This window comes from Protomyctophum bolini (genome assembly GCF_963924005.1).
Source record: "Protomyctophum bolini genome assembly, chromosome: 22".
Lineage (NCBI taxonomy): Eukaryota > Metazoa > Chordata > Actinopteri > Myctophiformes > Myctophidae > Protomyctophum > Protomyctophum bolini.
In genome coordinates this window covers 29,564,389-29,582,731 of record NC_137883.1, presented here as the reverse complement: position 1 = coordinate 29,582,731, position 18,343 = coordinate 29,564,389, and the positions used below count along the sequence as shown (strand labels likewise).

The 18,343-nt window shown below is 44.3% G+C and overlaps 1 protein-coding gene across 2 annotated transcripts in view; it reads right to left on the bottom strand.

The window, feature by feature from the left end:
* The window catches only part of tnpo1 (transportin 1), a 51,184-nt gene that overhangs the window by 13,854 nt on the left and 18,987 nt on the right, over positions 1 to 18,343 (bottom strand). For both annotated transcript variants that reach the window (XR_013963456.1, XM_080756179.1), the window contains exons 10-18: positions 17,842 to 17,902; positions 11,826 to 12,009; positions 9,562 to 9,714; positions 7,812 to 8,037; positions 5,853 to 6,024; positions 4,902 to 4,988; positions 4,098 to 4,205; positions 3,203 to 3,361; positions 1,906 to 1,993 (exon numbers count right to left, since the gene is read on the bottom strand). Coding sequence is in view for 1 of the 2 variants with exons in the window: in XM_080756179.1 (XP_080612305.1) it covers positions 1,906 to 1,993; positions 3,203 to 3,361; positions 4,098 to 4,205; positions 4,902 to 4,988; positions 5,853 to 6,024; positions 7,812 to 8,037; positions 9,562 to 9,714; positions 11,826 to 12,009; positions 17,842 to 17,902 (1,238 nt within the window). In the remaining variant the exon portion in view is untranslated. The remainder of the gene's footprint in view (positions 1 to 1,905; positions 1,994 to 3,202; positions 3,362 to 4,097; positions 4,206 to 4,901; positions 4,989 to 5,852; positions 6,025 to 7,811; positions 8,038 to 9,561; positions 9,715 to 11,825; positions 12,010 to 17,841; positions 17,903 to 18,343) is intronic.

Below are 18,343 nucleotides of genomic sequence, written 5' to 3'. Positions count from 1 at the left end.
TAAAAATCGACACTATAGCTATAAGGGGAAAGCTATTACTAGGGACAATACACACACGTTACACAGCCAATACCATCTTTTACCATCGGGGCGACGGTACATGGTACCTTCTCTGCAGGCTAGAGGGCCTCAAGATCGTTTGTTCCCATAAGTATAGGACTTATGAACAAGCAGGCCCCGTCTCAGTTCCGTGCATAAAGTGTGATGTGATGCCTCTTGGAACTATGCCTGGTGGCCTTCTGTTGGCACTGTTTCCTTATTGTCTATGTGCTGTGTGATCTGTGTGTTTGCATGTTTTATGTATATCCTGATGTGCACAAAACAAATTTCCGAAAGGACAAATAAAGTATCTACCGGTATCTATCTAAGTCAGTGACGGTCTGTCACACAGCGCAGAGCAGATCAGCTTGGCTGTATGGTACAGTACCATACAGCCAAGCTGATCTGCTCTGCGCTGTGTGACAGACATTAGCGTTTTCTGAACTTTTTTCTCAGTCAGTTGATTATTTATATCCATATGAGTGAAACCGCCAGGATCATTTATTTGATTTATTTATTTAGTGCCTGTTTGACACGATATGAAAATACTCCATTCAGAATGGAGGGGGGAACGTGTGTGTGTGTGTGTGTCTGTAGCTTGCAAAAAAAACAACAACAAAAGCCTGCATGCAAGCCGCCTTTGTTTCAATGGTTGTTAGCACGTCCCCCCCCCCCATTAGCGATGCTAATTTGCACAGACAATCGTGTGTGTGTGTGTGTGTGTGTGTGTGTGTGTGTGTGTGTGTGTGTGTGTGTGTGTGTGTCGTTTGATACTAGACGTTTACAGTAGCCTACTGTTATGTAATGTTGATCAATCTCTGTTTTCAGGGAGATGACCATGGTCCTCAATGCCAACTACACACAGAGCAGAGTGAGGAAGAGGAGAATCGGCCACCTCCCTGCAAGAGGGCTGCAATGTCTCCACTGGAGGAGCTTTTTGCACATGAAGACGACTTGAACATGAAAGTCCTATCGATCAGAACCACATCCATCAAGCACCAAATTGAGACTGAGCTTAAGATGTATCAAGAGACCCCACCAATGCTGATGTCTGATGACCCTGCTGCCTGGTGGTGGAACAACAGAACCACGTACCATTCACTGTCAGAGGTGGCCTTTTGGTATTTGAGCGTCCAGGCCTCCTCAACCCCTAGTGAGAGGGTGTTTTCTACAGCTGGAGACACTATTTGTGCAGAGAGATCGCGTATATTACCTGAAAAGGCTGATATGCTTATTTTTCTCAACAAGAATTGTTGAATTTAATACTTTAGTATACAGTATACACTCTGCTCTGACATGCCATGCAGACTGTGCACCACATGAGACTATCTTTTTATTTTTTTTCTAGATTTCTGACTTTGTGTTGCAGTGATGTGTTGCAGTGATGTTTATGTTGTGTAGTCTCTCAGGCATATTTGTTGTCATTGTCAGTAGTAGTAAGAGGTAACTGTAGTATCCACAAATGGCTCAACTGTTAAAGGAAAGGATGTTGGTCTATACTCTATTCATCTGTCTTAAATCAAAGTCTTAAAAATAAAAGCTTTGTGAAAAACAATTGACCTTAAGTTTATACCATTTATTTTTTTACTATATTATCCACAAATGGCTCAACTGAATGAGGAGGAAGAGGATGTTACACTATTTATTCATTACATGTCTTAAATTGACATTGAGCTTTTTTGTTAAACATTTGACCTCTTTTATATCATTTTGGAACCGAAATAGGGAACCGTTAAGAACCGGAATCGATAAGCGGAACCGGAATTGGTACCGGACTCGAAAAAATCCTAACGATACCCACCCCTAATGGTACTGTACATATGGAGATATGGTACTGTACATATGGAGATATGGTACTGTACATACCGATGCATGGTTTGACGTGCTGGAAACAAGCTTTGGTCAGATCCCCCAGCAACGCAAACGAACTCTGACGGACCTCTGGCATCTTGTCCTGAATATTGTGAACAGAGAAGAGAACAATAAACCGCTATGTTTTGGATTCCCCGCCGAGTGAATGACGTAAAGTAAAGCAGAGAAACGTTAAGAGTCCTGGGTTACGTTACGTAGTTTACTGATGTTAACTCCAAATACTGGCCAGATATATTCTCACCTGCATGCATGCCCGACACTGAAACATATCCTAAATACGTCACCATCAACATCAGTATATATACCTCCAAGCATACGCACATAAAAAGCCAGCCGACCACAGTATAGTACTTTCAACTTACATACATGTATGTACATACAGTACATACGTTACCTGTTACCCAACCAATATTGAAACATATCGTAGTTACGTCACCATTGACAGCCAGTTATAATAACCCGACTTTAGTATTCAATTTCAATGTTTTACAGAGAGGCTGAGATTTGAAAGTTCGTAGCGGTCGACAGTACTTGCACGCTCTGCATGCACACTAGTAGGCCATTTATGGGCCTACTAGTGTTTGTAGTGTTGTAGTGTTTGTAGTGTTTGTAGTTCTTACCTGCATGCATTGGTACATTAGGGTGTGTTTGTAGTTCTTAATTACCTGCATGCATTGGTACATTAGGGTGTGTTTGTAGTTCTTAAATACCTGCATGCATTGGTACATTAGGGTGTGTTTGTAGTTCTTAATTACCTGCATGCATTGGTACATTAGGGTGTGTTTGTAGTTCTTAATTACCTGCATGCATTGGTACATTAGGGTGTGTTTGTAGTTCTTAATTACCTGCATGCATTGGTACATTAGGGTGTGTTTGTAGTTCTTAATTACCTGCATGCATTGGTACATTAGGGTGTGTTTGTAGTTCTTAATTACCTGCATGCATTGGTACATTAGGGTGTGTTTGTAGTTCTTAATTACCTGCATGCATTGGTACATTAGGGTGTGTTTGTAGTTCTTAATTACCTGCATGCATTGGTACATTAGGGTGTGTTTGTAGTTCTTAATTACCTGCATGCATTGGTACATTAGGGTGTGTTTGTAGTTCTTAATTACCTGCATGCATTGGTACATTAGGGTGTGTTTGTAGTTCTTAATTACCTGCATGCATTGGTACATTAGGGTGTGTTTGTAGTTCTTAATTACCTGCATGCATTGGTACATTAGGGTGTGTTTGTAGTTCTTACCTGCATGCATTGGTGCATTAGGGTGTGTTTGTAGTTCTTAATTACCTGCATGCATTGGTACATGAGCGTGAGGATGTTACTCCGGGCGACCAGCTGTTCGATGTTGCCTCCCAGTCCCTCAGCCAGGCCACTGAGCAGGTCCAGAGCTACGATCATGAAGTCCTTGTCAGGCGCCTCGTACTGGTCTGGCTGAGACTGGTGGAGCTGGAACCAGGGAGAGGACATGAGGGAGGAACATGCTCATGGAAATATATGTTGGAATCATGTTGTAGAAAGAGGAGAAATATGATTTTTTTCATATGGCATGGCATAATAGTTGCTCTATACTAGGGCTGACCTGACGGAGGCTCTCCGTTCTAACCGAATGCTAAAAGGTAAATTGACGGTCGCTGTTTTCATATATGGAGTATACGGTTGTCTAGGAACATATGCGTAGATAGCACCAGTAGGTACCGTTAGCCTAGCTACGTTTATAAACGTAGATAGCAGCGGAAAAGTTAAAATGTGTGCCTTTGGTGAGATCTTTGAGTCACAATGTTAGAGAGTTGAGTGTTTTAAAGGTAAACTGCCACGATATATGCCCATATACAGGCATGTCATAACGGCTTATGTGACCGCTGACACACGCACACACGCACGCACACGCACGCACGCGCGCACACGCACGCACGCACGCACGCACGCACGCACGCACGCACGCACGCACACACACACACACACACACACACACACACACACACACACACACACACACACACACACACACACACACACACACACACACACACACACACACACACACACACACACACACACACACACACACACACACACACACACACACACACACACACACACACACACACACACACACACACACACACACACACACACACACACACACACACACACACACACACACACACACACACAGACTCACCACAGCCTGGGCCAGGGTCTTCTGCACCAGGTTGACACAGCGCTGGTACACGGGCTCACAGTAGGGCAGGAAGCCGCTCTGCAGGGCAGTGGCCACGGAGGACAGGCACTGTAGTGAGGAACCACAAGCTGACAGTCAGTGTATGTGTGTGTGTGTGTGTGTGTGTAACTTTTTGTCCTAATTGAGCATACTACCGCGTCACCAGGGCCAAATTAGGCCATTGGGGCCGTGGCCCAGGGGCCCTTGGCTCTCAGGGGCCTTTTGGGGGAATTGGACCATGCATGCGGTGCTGGGTTTGAGGCCCTGAAGAGTGCTCCTGGGGCCCTTTCATTGGCCGCTGATTTTGGTAAAGTGGGGTTAAAAAAGATGACAAAAACGCGGAAAACATGAACATTTCGCACGCAAACTTAGCGGCCCATGGGGGGCCCTCGTTGGGGTTAATCCGTCCCTAAGCATCACACAAATGCATCACAAGTAGCAGATCTGTAAGCTGGAAATGTGGTGCGAATCGAAGTGTTTTGAGCTTGTAGATCTGCTACTTTTGCTGTTTTTGAACATCATGACATCATGGCTCTGATGAAGACGAAATGTTAGTCGTTTTTTGTATACTAGCACCTAATAAGTCTAAGTATTTGTATACTCTGTACAGTGACAATAAATTGAATCTAATCTAATCTAATAAAAGGCTTAAAATGTCCGTGCTCTCCTCCTTCTGCATTAAGTGTCCTTGTTCCTGTGAAGCAGCGGACCAGCCGCTCCAGGCGTTGGTTGGTAGACTGCCTTTTGTCTGTTTCAGACACTCACCTCTAGCAACGGGAAGAGATCTTTGTCTTCATCCTTCAGCTGGTTCCACTTGGCGATGAGTGGAGGCATCAGCATCTCAATGTATTCCTGCCCACGCAACAAGGAGGGATCAGATTATAGTCACACTAACCTACATGCTGTAGTGTACACAATGACACAATGACAAGTGTAATATTGCCTGACTGTATATATACAATATATACAAATGTACAACACGTGAGTGGAAGATCACATGTATCCTGCAACAATCAACGTCTGTGTTGTACATCGGCTATTTTGGGCAACGGAGGCGTTTCATGAAGCTTAAAACGGCTTGTTGAGGTTAGGAACCAAATAGCCCCTTATGGGTCTGTACCTCAGAGAGTTTACAAATAGAACCTGATTTATTTGTCTATTTGTTTATTTCACAGCATATTTTCACATTTCCACTGGGATTTATAGAGCGAATGAATGAGTGTGGCAACAGAGTATTTGGCTTGGAACAGACCCATCTTGTCTCTTTCTGTAATAGTGACATTGTCCTGCATCAGATCATGTGTCCCTATCCAAATCAGGTTCTCCAATAGCCTCTTCTGTTGTTGTTTTTTAAACTAAATTAACATTGATATAATATAAATGGGGGTTCCAGAGTTAGAAATGCCATTAAATGGGGGGTCCGTAGCCTAATAATGCATGTCAAACTGGGGGGGGGGGGCGGTTCTTGAAATTAAATTGGTTGAGAATCACTGCTAGAGCCGTGAAAATCTTCTCTTACGGGGGGTCCCTGGCATATCTTTTCAAATGGGGGTCAAACGCGGTCTAATAAGTGTCAATTCGGGGGTCTTTGACGTGAAAAGGTTTGAGTCTGAAGTTGGCCTCTGAACCAGCGTTCTTACGGGCTTGTTGAGGTGGTGTCCCACGCTGTCTGTGTGGTGTGTGTGTGTGTGTGTGTGTGTGTGTGTGTGTTCTTACGGGCTTGTTGAGGTGGTGTCCCACGCTGTCCGCCAGCGTCCCGATGGCGTCGTAGAGGATCAGCAGGTTCTTGTGCTGGTACTTGTTGAAGGCGAACACCAGCGTGTCCAGGATGTAGGCCAGGTAGGGCACCAGCTCTGTGCACGCCTCCTCCTCCAGAGTGGCAAAGGCACTGTGTGCGTGTGCGTGTGCGTGCGTGTGTGTGTGTGTGTGTGTGTGTGTGTGTGTGTGTGGCAAAGAGAGGACAAGACCCTGGCATTAGGAGCTCATCTGAACCTGAATGGTGCAGCAGGTGTGTGTGTGTGTGTGTGTGTGTGTGTGTGTGTGTGTGTGTGTGTGTGTGTGTGTGTGTGTGTGTGTATGTTAGGGGTGCAACGGTTTTCAACCGAAAACCGAACCGTTCGGTTCCACATACACGGTTCAATGCGCTCTAATGAACCGCGCTATTTCGGTTTGCATTAATTAATTTATTACAGCTGCGAAGAATGTATTTCTCGGTCACACACTGGCCTACTTAGAAGTCTAGCACTCTATCGGTCACACACCGTCCTACTAAGAAGTCTAGCACTCTTTCGGTCACAGAAGTGTAGCACTCTGTCGGCCCACCCCCTACACACACACACACACACACACACACACACAGAGAGAGAGACGGCATGATGAGGAGAATCCAGCACTCGTCTTTAAACGTCGTTCTTGGAATAATTATTGATCGTCATACACAGAGACACACACAGCGGAGTAACCTCGCGCCAACAGGCTTCTAAGCACGGTCGTTGTAAGTTTGTTCAGATCTGATTCTGCATCTGCACTCGCTGTTTGAGTGCTAATTAAGAGGGAGAGTGAGAGCAAAAACAACCCGCAGCAGGACATTCATTCCGTCAGAAAAGTACCAACAAAATACTCCCATGTCCAATCCATGACTGTAGATAGAAGCCCTTCTTCTAATAATATAAGCATAATATCCTTAAATCCTCATGTAGACTTATTGTAAACTTTTGTAGGCTATTTTTCTGAGACACGACGCATTCACTGTGAATGACTCCCCTCCCAGGAGACACTCTCCTCTCCTCTTTCCTGCATGTGCTTAATGCCCCGTGTGAGCGCATAGGTGCATTTATTTCCCCTTAAAAATAATGATGAGGCACATTAAAATAGCAATATAAGGTTTTTTTCCCCCTTTAAAATAATGAAAAGGCAGAAATGCCTAATAAAATAATATATGCTAAAAAAAGAGAAGAAAATAAAATGCTATAAATAAACTTTTTTGAGTGGTGCAAGCCACTGCCTGGCTGGCTGGCTGGGTATGAGCATGAAAACAGCGTGGTTGTTTTTCACCACCTGTGCACAACCTAACACACACGCACATTATTAACTGTATATATGATGATTTCGTGTGTGCCAGTACAGTGACACTAGTACAGTACAGTACAGTAGAGGGTAGAGTAGGGCGCGTTCCTGGGGATCACTTCACAAGGGGGTATTTTTTTTTACTGTACCGAAACCGAACCGAAACCGTGGCCCCCATACCGAGGTTCGAACCGAACCGTGGTCTAACTGAACCGTTGCACCCCTAGTGTATGTGTGTGTGTGTGTGTGTGTGTGTGTGTGTGTGTGTGTGTGTGTGTGTGTGTGTGTGTGTGTGTGTGTGTGCGTGTGTGTGTGTGTGTGTGTGTGTGTGTTGCAGTGGTCAATGGGTGAATTGTGTGAATAAACAGTGTGTGACCCGACGAGTCCAATAATCTGCAGGGGGTCAATAGGTCGTATACTCTAAGTCTAAACAGACAGACAGCGGTGCCGCGGGTCATGGCGACAAGAGTGTTAAGTGTGTGACAGCACACATACTGACCTGCAGTCAGCCTCATGGACCTGTTTGTTAAGTGTGTGACAGCACACATACTGACCTGCAGTCAGCCTCATGGACCTGTTTGTTAGGTGTGTGACAGCACACATACTGACCTGCAGGCAGCCTCCTGGACACGTTTGTTGCCGTCCAGGATGCGTTTGAGCAGCTCGGTCATGAGGGGCTTCAGGTAGGTGTCTGGAGGCTGGCTGACCACCCAATGGGCGTAGCGGCTCAGGGTCCAGCAGGTGATGGAGCGCACCAGGGCCTTCCTGTCCGACAGACACTGCACCAGATGGGGGATGAGCTCGGGCAGGTACTGGGTCATTCCCTGCATGCACCCTGGAACACAGAGATGTGAACGACACTTATAGGCAGGCACGTTGAACAATGAACAATGAACACACCAAAAATCAAGAGTAAACAGTTGAAGCAACAGATACAATGTTGGAGAGGTTGTGGGGATGCAAATGTAGATCACTCACATGTTTTTTGGAAATGTCCCAAAATGGATGAGTTTTGGAAAATGATACATGAGCAGATACAAAAGATATTGGGATATGAGGTGTCTATGAAGTGTGATTTTTTGTATTTAGGTAACTTGATGGGGGGTAAGATACGAGGAGAGGATAGATATTTGGTAAACATTTTATTGGCGGCAGCAAAGAAAGCTATCACAAGAAAATGGGGACAGATGGAACCTCCAACGGACTTGATTCAGGAGATTCATTTTATGGAGAAACTAACACACAGTCTGAGGCTACAAGAAGAAAAAATGGAGGACAAATGGTATAAATGGACAATATTTAAGGGTATAGGGGAGTGAGAGACAATTGTGAATGCCTAGAAAGATGTATGTAACTTTTTTAAACGCAATGTCGATGCCTGTTGTATTTTTTATTTTTTCAGTTTTTTTTATTTTTTGTACGTCTGTGATGTAATATGTATTGTAAGTTTTTTTTTTCTGTCTTGTCTTGTAAAACAATAAAATTTTAAGTTATAAAAAAAAAAAGGGGAGTTTTTCCTTGCCACAAACGCAAATAAATGCTTGCTCTCAGATCTGGCCCTAGAATATCACTTAATTTCAACCAACATAAATTCTACCCACTAAGACCTGGATGAATCAGAGAGAGTCCGGTCGAGGCCAGATCAACTTTATCATCATAACTAGTCAGATCTGGCCCAGAATAAGCTATATTATTTCAACTGGTGAAGACGTCCTGGAAATGACGTAAAGATCATCCCCCTTATGGGCTGTGAACTGGCCTAGTCCTGAACGTCACCGGAGGACGTCATCATAACGTCATCATGATGTCATTTGGCTTGCTGGGAATGCAAGGTTCTAAAAACGAACAATGTCAGTGAGTGGCGCCGTGGATGATACAGTTATTTATTACAGAGGTGACGTGAGCCAAAAACGTTTGAGAACCACCACTGCTCTACTGTCAGCGCAGGCACAACTGAGCCACTGCCAAAAGCCGCTGTCTGCCTGTCTCTTCCTGGTTTTTAGACAGCTGGTGGATGGAAATGAAGCTCCACCCACGCGGCAAAATGCCGCGTCGGCCAGATTCCCGGAAAAGCAGCTTGCCCCAGCGGCATTCTGCCTAAAAACCCGGAAGAGACGCCGGTAGACAGCGGCTTTTGGAATCCTAGGTGTGCTTACAACCTGTTTGTCTCTCTCACCCTCTGCGATGGCTCCCAGCACCAGGATGCCAGACTCCTTCACCAATCACCAGCCACTCACCCTCTGCGATGGCTCCCAGCACCAGGATGCCAGACTCCTTCACCAATCACCAGCCACTCACCCTCTGCGATGGCTCCCAGCACCAGGATGCCAGACTCCTTCACCAATCACCAGCCACTCACCCTCTGCGATGGCTCCCAGCACCAGGATGCCAGACTCCTTCACCAGCCACTCAGGATGGAACAGCAGCTCTTTGAGCAGAGGCAGGATGTGCAACAGGAGGTCGTCTCTGAACACGTTGGCCAGCACGTCCAGCGCCGCGGCCGAACACTTCCCTATAGTGACCACACACACACAGATAACAGAATAAAGGACCTTTCAAACGCGAAGCGATATAACGTGCCTATAGTACATTTTCAATGAGACCTGCATTTTTGCGCAGAGCAGTCGGAGCAGTCGGTGCGACAACGCAAGCGTATTTACGTGAGCGCGGTCCGTTTCGTCACCAGACCTGGATTCAGTTTAGCTTTTTTTTTGTTCTACTGGTCCTGGATCTCTTCTCCCCTCGTCCCTCCCTAACATTTTAGTTTTTTATTTGTTGGCAAAATTGCAAATACATTTAGTCTTAGTTTTAGTCATCTTAGCTTATTCTTTGTTTAGTTTTTATTTAGTTTTCGTCTGTGAAAACAGGTATTCTATTCTAGCACTGTTTTCTGAAAAACCTATGTTTCTATTAGGGCTGTCAGTTCACCTCTATAATTCAATTCGAATTTCATTGCTTAATTATTTGTAACTTTCGAAAATATTCGAATATTTACATTGTTTATTTTAGCTCATATTTAGCCTATAATAATACACGTGGCTGGCATGTCTTGTGAGTTTTGGGAAGTGCATAGTTTGACAGGTCTGCCTGCTGTGGACAGTGAAATTAATCCTGAATTTAACACGGGCAGACGCAACGATAAAGTCTATCATTCATTGTGAAGCCAGTAACATGTTGATGCAAACAGACGTGTACAGTAGCTGCTCGGCCTGCTCCAAATTATATTAGCATTCGTCTGTGTCTGCCCGTGTAAACGCAGCATCGAGTGTGTTATTAAGGAGGACTCCTTGGCTTCTAACGATATATGGACCAGAGTTAAACTAATGTTAGCTCCCATGCTAACTGTTGCTACCCTCGTCAGAAACAACACCACAGATCGGGTGGAAGATGCTGATATCACTTTGCTTGTGCCCGTGGATGGGAAATGAGATTTAAAAGGCTATAGAAGCGTGGATGAAAGGCAAGCACAGATGTGCAATAAAGTTGCGTCGTGAGACTGTATTATGATTTTCGTTCTACCGGCGATTTCTGTCTGTATGTGTTACAAGGGTTTGTGTGTCTGTGAATAAATGTGCTACTGCCAGTAAGCCCGCCCACCCTGTAGACTGTCTCTGATTGGCTTACCCTGAAATCTGGCCCTACGTTAGCCAATCAATGACCTCTTCTGCGACGTGACCGGACGTGCACCTTTTCACATGCAGTGGAAGCGGCCGGGGAGATTTCACAGCGGTAGAGTCGTTACTCAATACATTTAGTGAGCGGATAAAATAACATAAAACAAAATAAAAATATTAAATAGAATGAATAAATGATAAAAGCTCCATTCGAATGGCAATTTTAGCTTTCGAATATATATATATTTTTTAATATTCGAATTTCTTTCATATTATGAAATTCGTTCTGACAGCCCTAGTTTCTATATGAGCGGTTCTCAAACTATTTAATGTCGAGGACCCCAGGAATTATATGTAATTAATTGCCCGCCGACCCCAGAGTTCAAAACATTTGCAATTCTTTGCTCCAAGAATTGCACACATTTTCCACGACAGATGTATGTATGTACATTGTATATATACAAGCGCAGAGTGCGGCATTTGGTTGCCACACTATGAGCTTGTAAATCTGCCATTTTTCCAACAGCGTTTAAAATAATGGTTAAAGTGGTTAAAGCTAAGGCAACAGACTAAATAAAACGCTCTACTCCAGTCAGAGATGGTGTCAATACAACCCTCTACTCACGGAGGTTCCAGTCAGAGATGGTGTCATTGGTTAAGGACCTGTCCTATAGAGAGCCTCTACTCACGGAGGTTCCAGTCAGAGATGGTGTCATGGGTTAAGGACCTGTCCTATAGAGAGCCTCTACTCACGGAGGTTCCAGTCAGAGATGGTGTCATGGGTTAAGGACCTGTCCTATAGAGAGCCTCTACTCACGGAGGTTCCAGTCAGAGATGGTGTCATGGGTTAAGGACCTGTCCTATAGAGAGCCTCTACTCACGGAGGTTCCAGTCAGAGATGGTGTCATGGGTTAAGGACCTGTCCTATAGAGAGCCTCTACTCACGGAGGTTCCAGTCAGAGATGGTGTCATGGGTTAAGGACCTGTCCTATAGAGAGCCTCTACTCACGGAGGTTCCAGTCAGAGATGGTGTCATCGTCGTCCAGGTCGTCGTCGTCCTCGTCGTCGTCCTCGTCCTCGATGCCGTCTCCCTCGTGCTGCTGCATGGCCACGGTGCGCGAGCGGTGGAAGCGCGGCCGGATGTCCTGCTCGTTGTCGGGGACGGCGTCGTCGTCGTCGTCCTCAATGTCACCCTGTTAAGATAAGATGAGATCTTTATTGTCACGGTATGAGACATACAACGACATTCTGTTTAGGACGCAAAGACAACGAAAAGAACACTGAAGGGGCTAAACTTCATGGCATAAAACTGTTAGTCCGTCATAGTCCAGTCCAGTCAAGTCATCTCAATCCATTAATAAATATGAAATATTCTAATGCACTGTTAAAATGATAAGGGGACCACACAATCATAAAATTAAAATCCATGTATAAATTCATCAACAGTAGGAGGGGACCATGGGGGAATATATTATATACTATATGCTATTGCACTTGCCCATACAGTATGCTATTGCATATATACTATATGACTGTTGTCACACAGTCACACAGTTATACATCCTCAATGTCACCCTGTTGTCACACAGTCACACAGTTATACATCCTCAATGTCACCCTGTTGTCACACAGTCACACAGTTATACATCCTCAATGTCACCCTGTTGTCACACAGTCACACAGTTATACATCCTCAATGTCACCCTGTTGTCACACAGTCACACAGTTATACATCCTCAATGTCACCCTGTTGTCACACAGTCACACAGTTATATACGTCCTCAATGTCACCCTGTTGTCACACAGTCACACAGTTATATACGTCCTCAATGTCACCCTGTTGTCACACAGTCACACAGTTATATACGTCCTCAATGTCACCCTGTTGTCACACAGTCACACAGTTATACATCCTCAATGTCACCCTGTTGTCACACAGTCACACAGTTATATACGTCCTCAATGTCACCCTGTTGTCACACAGTCACACAGTCATATACGTCCTCAATGTCACCCTGTTGTCACACAGTCACACAGTTATACATCCTCAATGTCACCCTGTTGTCACACAGTCACACAGTTATACATCCTCAATGTCACCCTGTTGTCACACAGTCACACAGTTATACATCCTCAATGTCACCCTGTTGTCACACAGTCACACAGTTATACATCCTCAATGTCACCCTGTTGTCACACAGTCACACAGTTATACATCCTCAATGTCACCCTGTTGTCACACAGTCACACAGTTATATACGTCCTCAATGTCACCCTGTTGTCACACAGTCACACAGTTATATACGTCCTCAATGTCACCCTGTTGTCACACAGTCACACAGTTATACATCCTCAATGTCACCCTGTTGTCACACAGTCACACAGTTATACATCCTCAATGTCACCCTGTTGTCACACAGTCACACAGTTATACATCCTCAATGTCACCCTGTTGTCACACAGTCACACAGTTATACATCCTCAATGTCACCCTGTTGTCACACAGTCACACAGTTATATACGTCCTCAATGTCACCCTGTTGTCACACAGTCACACAGTTATATACGTCCTCAATGTCACCCTGTTGTCACACAGTCACACCGTTATATACGTCCTCAATGTCACCCTGTTGTCACACAGTCACACCGTTATATACGTCCTCAATGTCACCCTGTTGTCACACAGTCACACCGTTATATACGTCCTCAATGTCACCCTGTTGTCACACAGTCACACCGTTATATACGTCCTCAATGTCACCCTGTTGTCACACAGTCACACAGTTATATACGTCCTCAATGTCACCCTGTTGTCACACAGTCACACAGTTATACATCCTCAATGTCACCCTGTTGTCACACAGTCACACCGTTATATACGTCCTCAATGTCACCCTGTTGTCACACAGTCACACCGTTATATACGTCCTCAATGTCACCCTGTTGTCACACAGTCACACAGTTATATACGTCCTCAATGTCACCCTGTTGTCACACAGTCACACAGTTATATACGTCCTCAATGTCACCCTGTTGTCACACAGTCACACAGTTATATACGTCCTCAATGTCACCCTGTTGTCACACAGTCACACAGTTATACATCCTCAATGTCACCCTGTTGTCACACAGTCACACCGTTATATACGTCCTCAATGTCACCCTGTTGTCACACAGTCACACCGTTATATACGTCCTCAATGTCACCCTGTTGTCACACAGTCACACAGTTATACATCCTCAATGTCACCCTGTTGTCACACAGTCACACCGTTATATACGTCCTCAATGTCACCCTGTTGTCACAGTCACACCGTTATATACGTCCTCAATGTCACCCTGTTGTCACAGTCACACAGTTATATACGTCCTCAATGTCACCCTGTTGTCACACAGTCACACCGTTATATACGTCCTCAATGTCACCCTGTTGTCACACAGTCACACCGTTATATACGTCCTCAATGTCACCCTGTTGTCACACAGTCACACAGTTATATACGTCCTCAATGTCACCCTGTTGTCACACAGTCACACCGTTATATACGTCCTCAATGTCACCCTGTTGTCACACAGTCACACCGTTATATACGTCCTCAATGTCACCCTGTTGTCACACAGTCACACAGTTATATACGACCTCAATGTCACCCTGTTGTCACACAGTCAAACAGTTATACATCCTCAATGTCACCCTGTTGTCACACAGTCACACAGTTATATACGTCCTCAATGTCACCCTGTTGTCACACAGTCACACAGTTATACATCCTCAATGTCACCCTGTTGTCACACAGTCACACAGTTATACATCCTCAATGTCACCCTGTTGTCACACAGTCACACAGTTATATACGTCCTCAATGTCACCCTGTTGTCACACAGTCACACAGTTATACATCCTCAATGTCACCCTGTTGTCACACAGTCACACAGTTATACATCCTCAATGTCACCCTGTTGTCACACAGTCACACAGTTATATACGTCCTCAATGTCACCCTGTTGTCACACAGTCACACAGTTATATACGTCCTCAATGTCACCCTGTTGTCACACAGTCACACCGTTATATACGTCCTCAATGTCACCCTGTTGTCACACAGTCACACAGTTATATACGTCCTCAATGTCACCCTGTTGTCACACAGTCACACCGTTATATACGTCCTCAATGTCACCCTGTTGTCACACAGTCACACCGTTATATACGTCCTCAATGTCACCCTGTTGTCACACAGTCACACAGTTATATACGTCCTCAATGTCACCCTGTTGTCACACAGTCACAGTTATATACGTCCTCAATGTCACCCTGTTGTCACACAGTCACACAGTTATATACGTCCTCAATGTCACCCTGTTGTCACACAGTCACACAGTTATACATCCTCAATGTCACCCTGTTGTCACACACAGTTATACATCCTCAATGTCACCCTGTTGTCACACAGTCACACAGTTGTACATCCTCAATGTCACCCTGTTGTCACACAGTCACACAGTTATACATCCTCAATGTCACCCTGTTGTCACACAGTCACACAGTTATACATCCTCAATGTCACCCTGTTGTCACTAGGGTTGGGATTCGTTAGGATTTTAACGGTTCCGGTTCCTAACGGTTCCCTTAACGGATCCTAATATTATTTATTTCCCCTTTTTTCTGACATAGATTATGCTTATATTATAACTAACCTAACCAAGTACATAATAAACACAAATTCATTCATTCAAATTATTGAAAATGCACTTTTATGAGGTGGCAATTATGAGGTGGCACTGTTATTTAAACTTCACCAGCAGCAGCAGCTAGCCACCACAACAATATCATTGTTGCAATTTGTACTGTATATTGCAATTTGTACTGTATATTAAATAAACAGTACACATTAATGATATTGTTGTAGTGAAAAATGTTGTCTTTAATGTTCAAATTAATTTAATATGAAGGACCCCTTACCCTAATGGAAACAAGCCATAGTGCTTTATTGGATTATAAAATCCTCAAGCAGACCTTGTATTGAACTGTATGCTACGTTCCTGTGCTTTTTTCTGCAAATTGTTTATAAAGTAATCAATCTATGGAGGTATATGCACCTCCTAAACGCTGGGCTCTCAACAGCCACGCGATTAATTTAGAGCCAAATCAAAAGCAATTGATCGAGTCGCATATAAGTTGTAAAAGTAAGTGCAGACAAATTGATTTGGCTCTATAGTTAACGTGATTCATAAAATACAGTTGTACAATACGCCTAATGAAAAGCTCTGTAGACGTTAGTAGTTTTTATTTTCCATTACGTTACTAGCATGGGGAAAGTAAACCAGCCTTGCATCAGATCGTCCCCCGCCGGATGTTTCCTCAATGTGGACGTGGTACAAGTTGCAACAACCTTTGCTGGCAACTATCGCATTTATTGCACTTTGCGTGCTCAGCCTCAGTCGTTTCCCTCTCTGTTAACCACACTTTGGAGATCTCTTCGACATACTGTCCCACTCGCTCCGCGGCGGTCGCTGAATGCACAGAACAGTGGGCGTATCCTCCCCGACCCCACTCTCTCATGTAGGTGGGGTGACGTCACCACAGGCTCTGCTTGCATGCATGCACAGACACAGCGGAGCTAAATGACAACTGATGAGATCCGTTTGGGGAACCGTTAATAAAAAAACGATGGAACCGGCTCCGGATCCGCAATGTCGGAACCGGGTCTGAAATGGACCCGGTTACGAATCCCAACCCTAGTTGTCACACACAGTTATACACGACGCAGACAGGACCTCGTTTATCATCAGGCAACAACGGTGGTGTTTTTGGCAGCAAAACTTGATTTTAGTTTTAGTCGTAGTCTCTTAAATCTCTTGAAACTCTATATTATTCTTATTATCTTTCTTAATATTATCAGAATTTAGTTTTAGTTACATTTTAGTCCACCTTGAATGTTTTGATGTTAGTCTAGTTTTTATAGGCGACTAAATGTCATGAGATTTTAGTCGACTAAATATATGGTTGACAAAATCAACACTGCTGCCCTGCATCATGTGAAGATGCATCAAGCTGTCAAAATGCTCGCTAGGTCCTTAAAACAATGGGATTGAGCTGGGGGAAGGGGAGCTGTTTTCACGTAATTAATGCATCCATAAATGTATGTAAATCAACTGTAGATTCAGTCGACTAAAACTAGACTAACACTAAAGCATTCCCAGGTGACTGAAATGTGACTAAAACTGAATGAGAACCATTCAAAAGACTATGACTAAAACTAAAAACCTAAAACACCACTGGAGGGCTTCTCGGCCATGACTCAGTGTTTGCTGCCTGTCTGTATCCTGATCTGTTAAGACGGCGACTAATTCAATTCAGGCCACGTCCAGGACGGCTCTCTCTCTCTCACTGCAGACATCAAAGACCCAAAGCCTTTGTTGAGGATAATGCTACTGTAGCCGCTAACGGTTCTCTGGTAGCCTAATGTTCTGGGTTCCTGCTCGCTCGGAACCCAGAACTATATCGCATATCAACTCAGTACTACATAATTGTTTATAGGCCTGTCACAAGTATTACTTTGTTGTATTTAATTATTGTTTGAGATAATCGTAATTATTTTTTGTATAATCATCAATCGTTTCCATGTTGAAAAATGTCCATGGATTCATTTCACAATTTCCGCAAGAAATAGCAGATCTACAAGCTTCATGACACGTCACTTTGTGACATGTTGTAAGCTTGTAGATCCACTATTTCCACTATTTTGTACATTAAAAAAATTACAATAAATAAATAAATGTATATCAAATTATTAAATGTCTCAGTGATTTATTTGTATATGTAAGTTATTTGTCATATTATCTGTCCTGTGCAATTTGTGATTACGAAGCCACAAATACAAATTACAATACAAATACAAATTTTAACATTCCAGTGTTCAATTATTTCTGGGTTCAGGGGGGGTTCAGAATCACTGCTTGTGAGCCACTTGGTCCTGGCCTGAATCGTGGAGCATATCCGACCTTGGAGAGGAGAGACTGACCTTGAGCAAGATGATGTCTATCTCCGAGTACTTCATTCCGTTGACGAGCACTGGAGTGAGCCTGGAGCACGAGACAGACATTGGGGTGTAAGAAGAACCACACTTAATAAGCGTCAAGAAACACCTATAGACCATGCCTAGACCACGCATCTCTCCCGGGTTTTTATTAAACAGCTGGTGGATGGAAATGACGCGTTGCAGCGGGCAGCTGCAACTTGACGTGTCGGCAAAAAAGTGCTTTGCTGACGCGTCAAGTTGCAGCCGCTCGCTGCAACGCGTCAATTCCATCTCACCTGCTGTTTGAGAACCAGGAAGAGACGCGTGGTGGTCTATAGGCTATATGTGCCCAGACTTCCCACCATACGTAGACAGATGACTACACACATGAGGTTCAGGGGCCCGGGGTCAGGGTCCACGCACGGTGCAGCCAGACAGACAGCCACTCACTCCTTGTGTCATGTGCTAGTGTGGCGGTGTGACAGCTGATCTGGCCCAGGTTCAA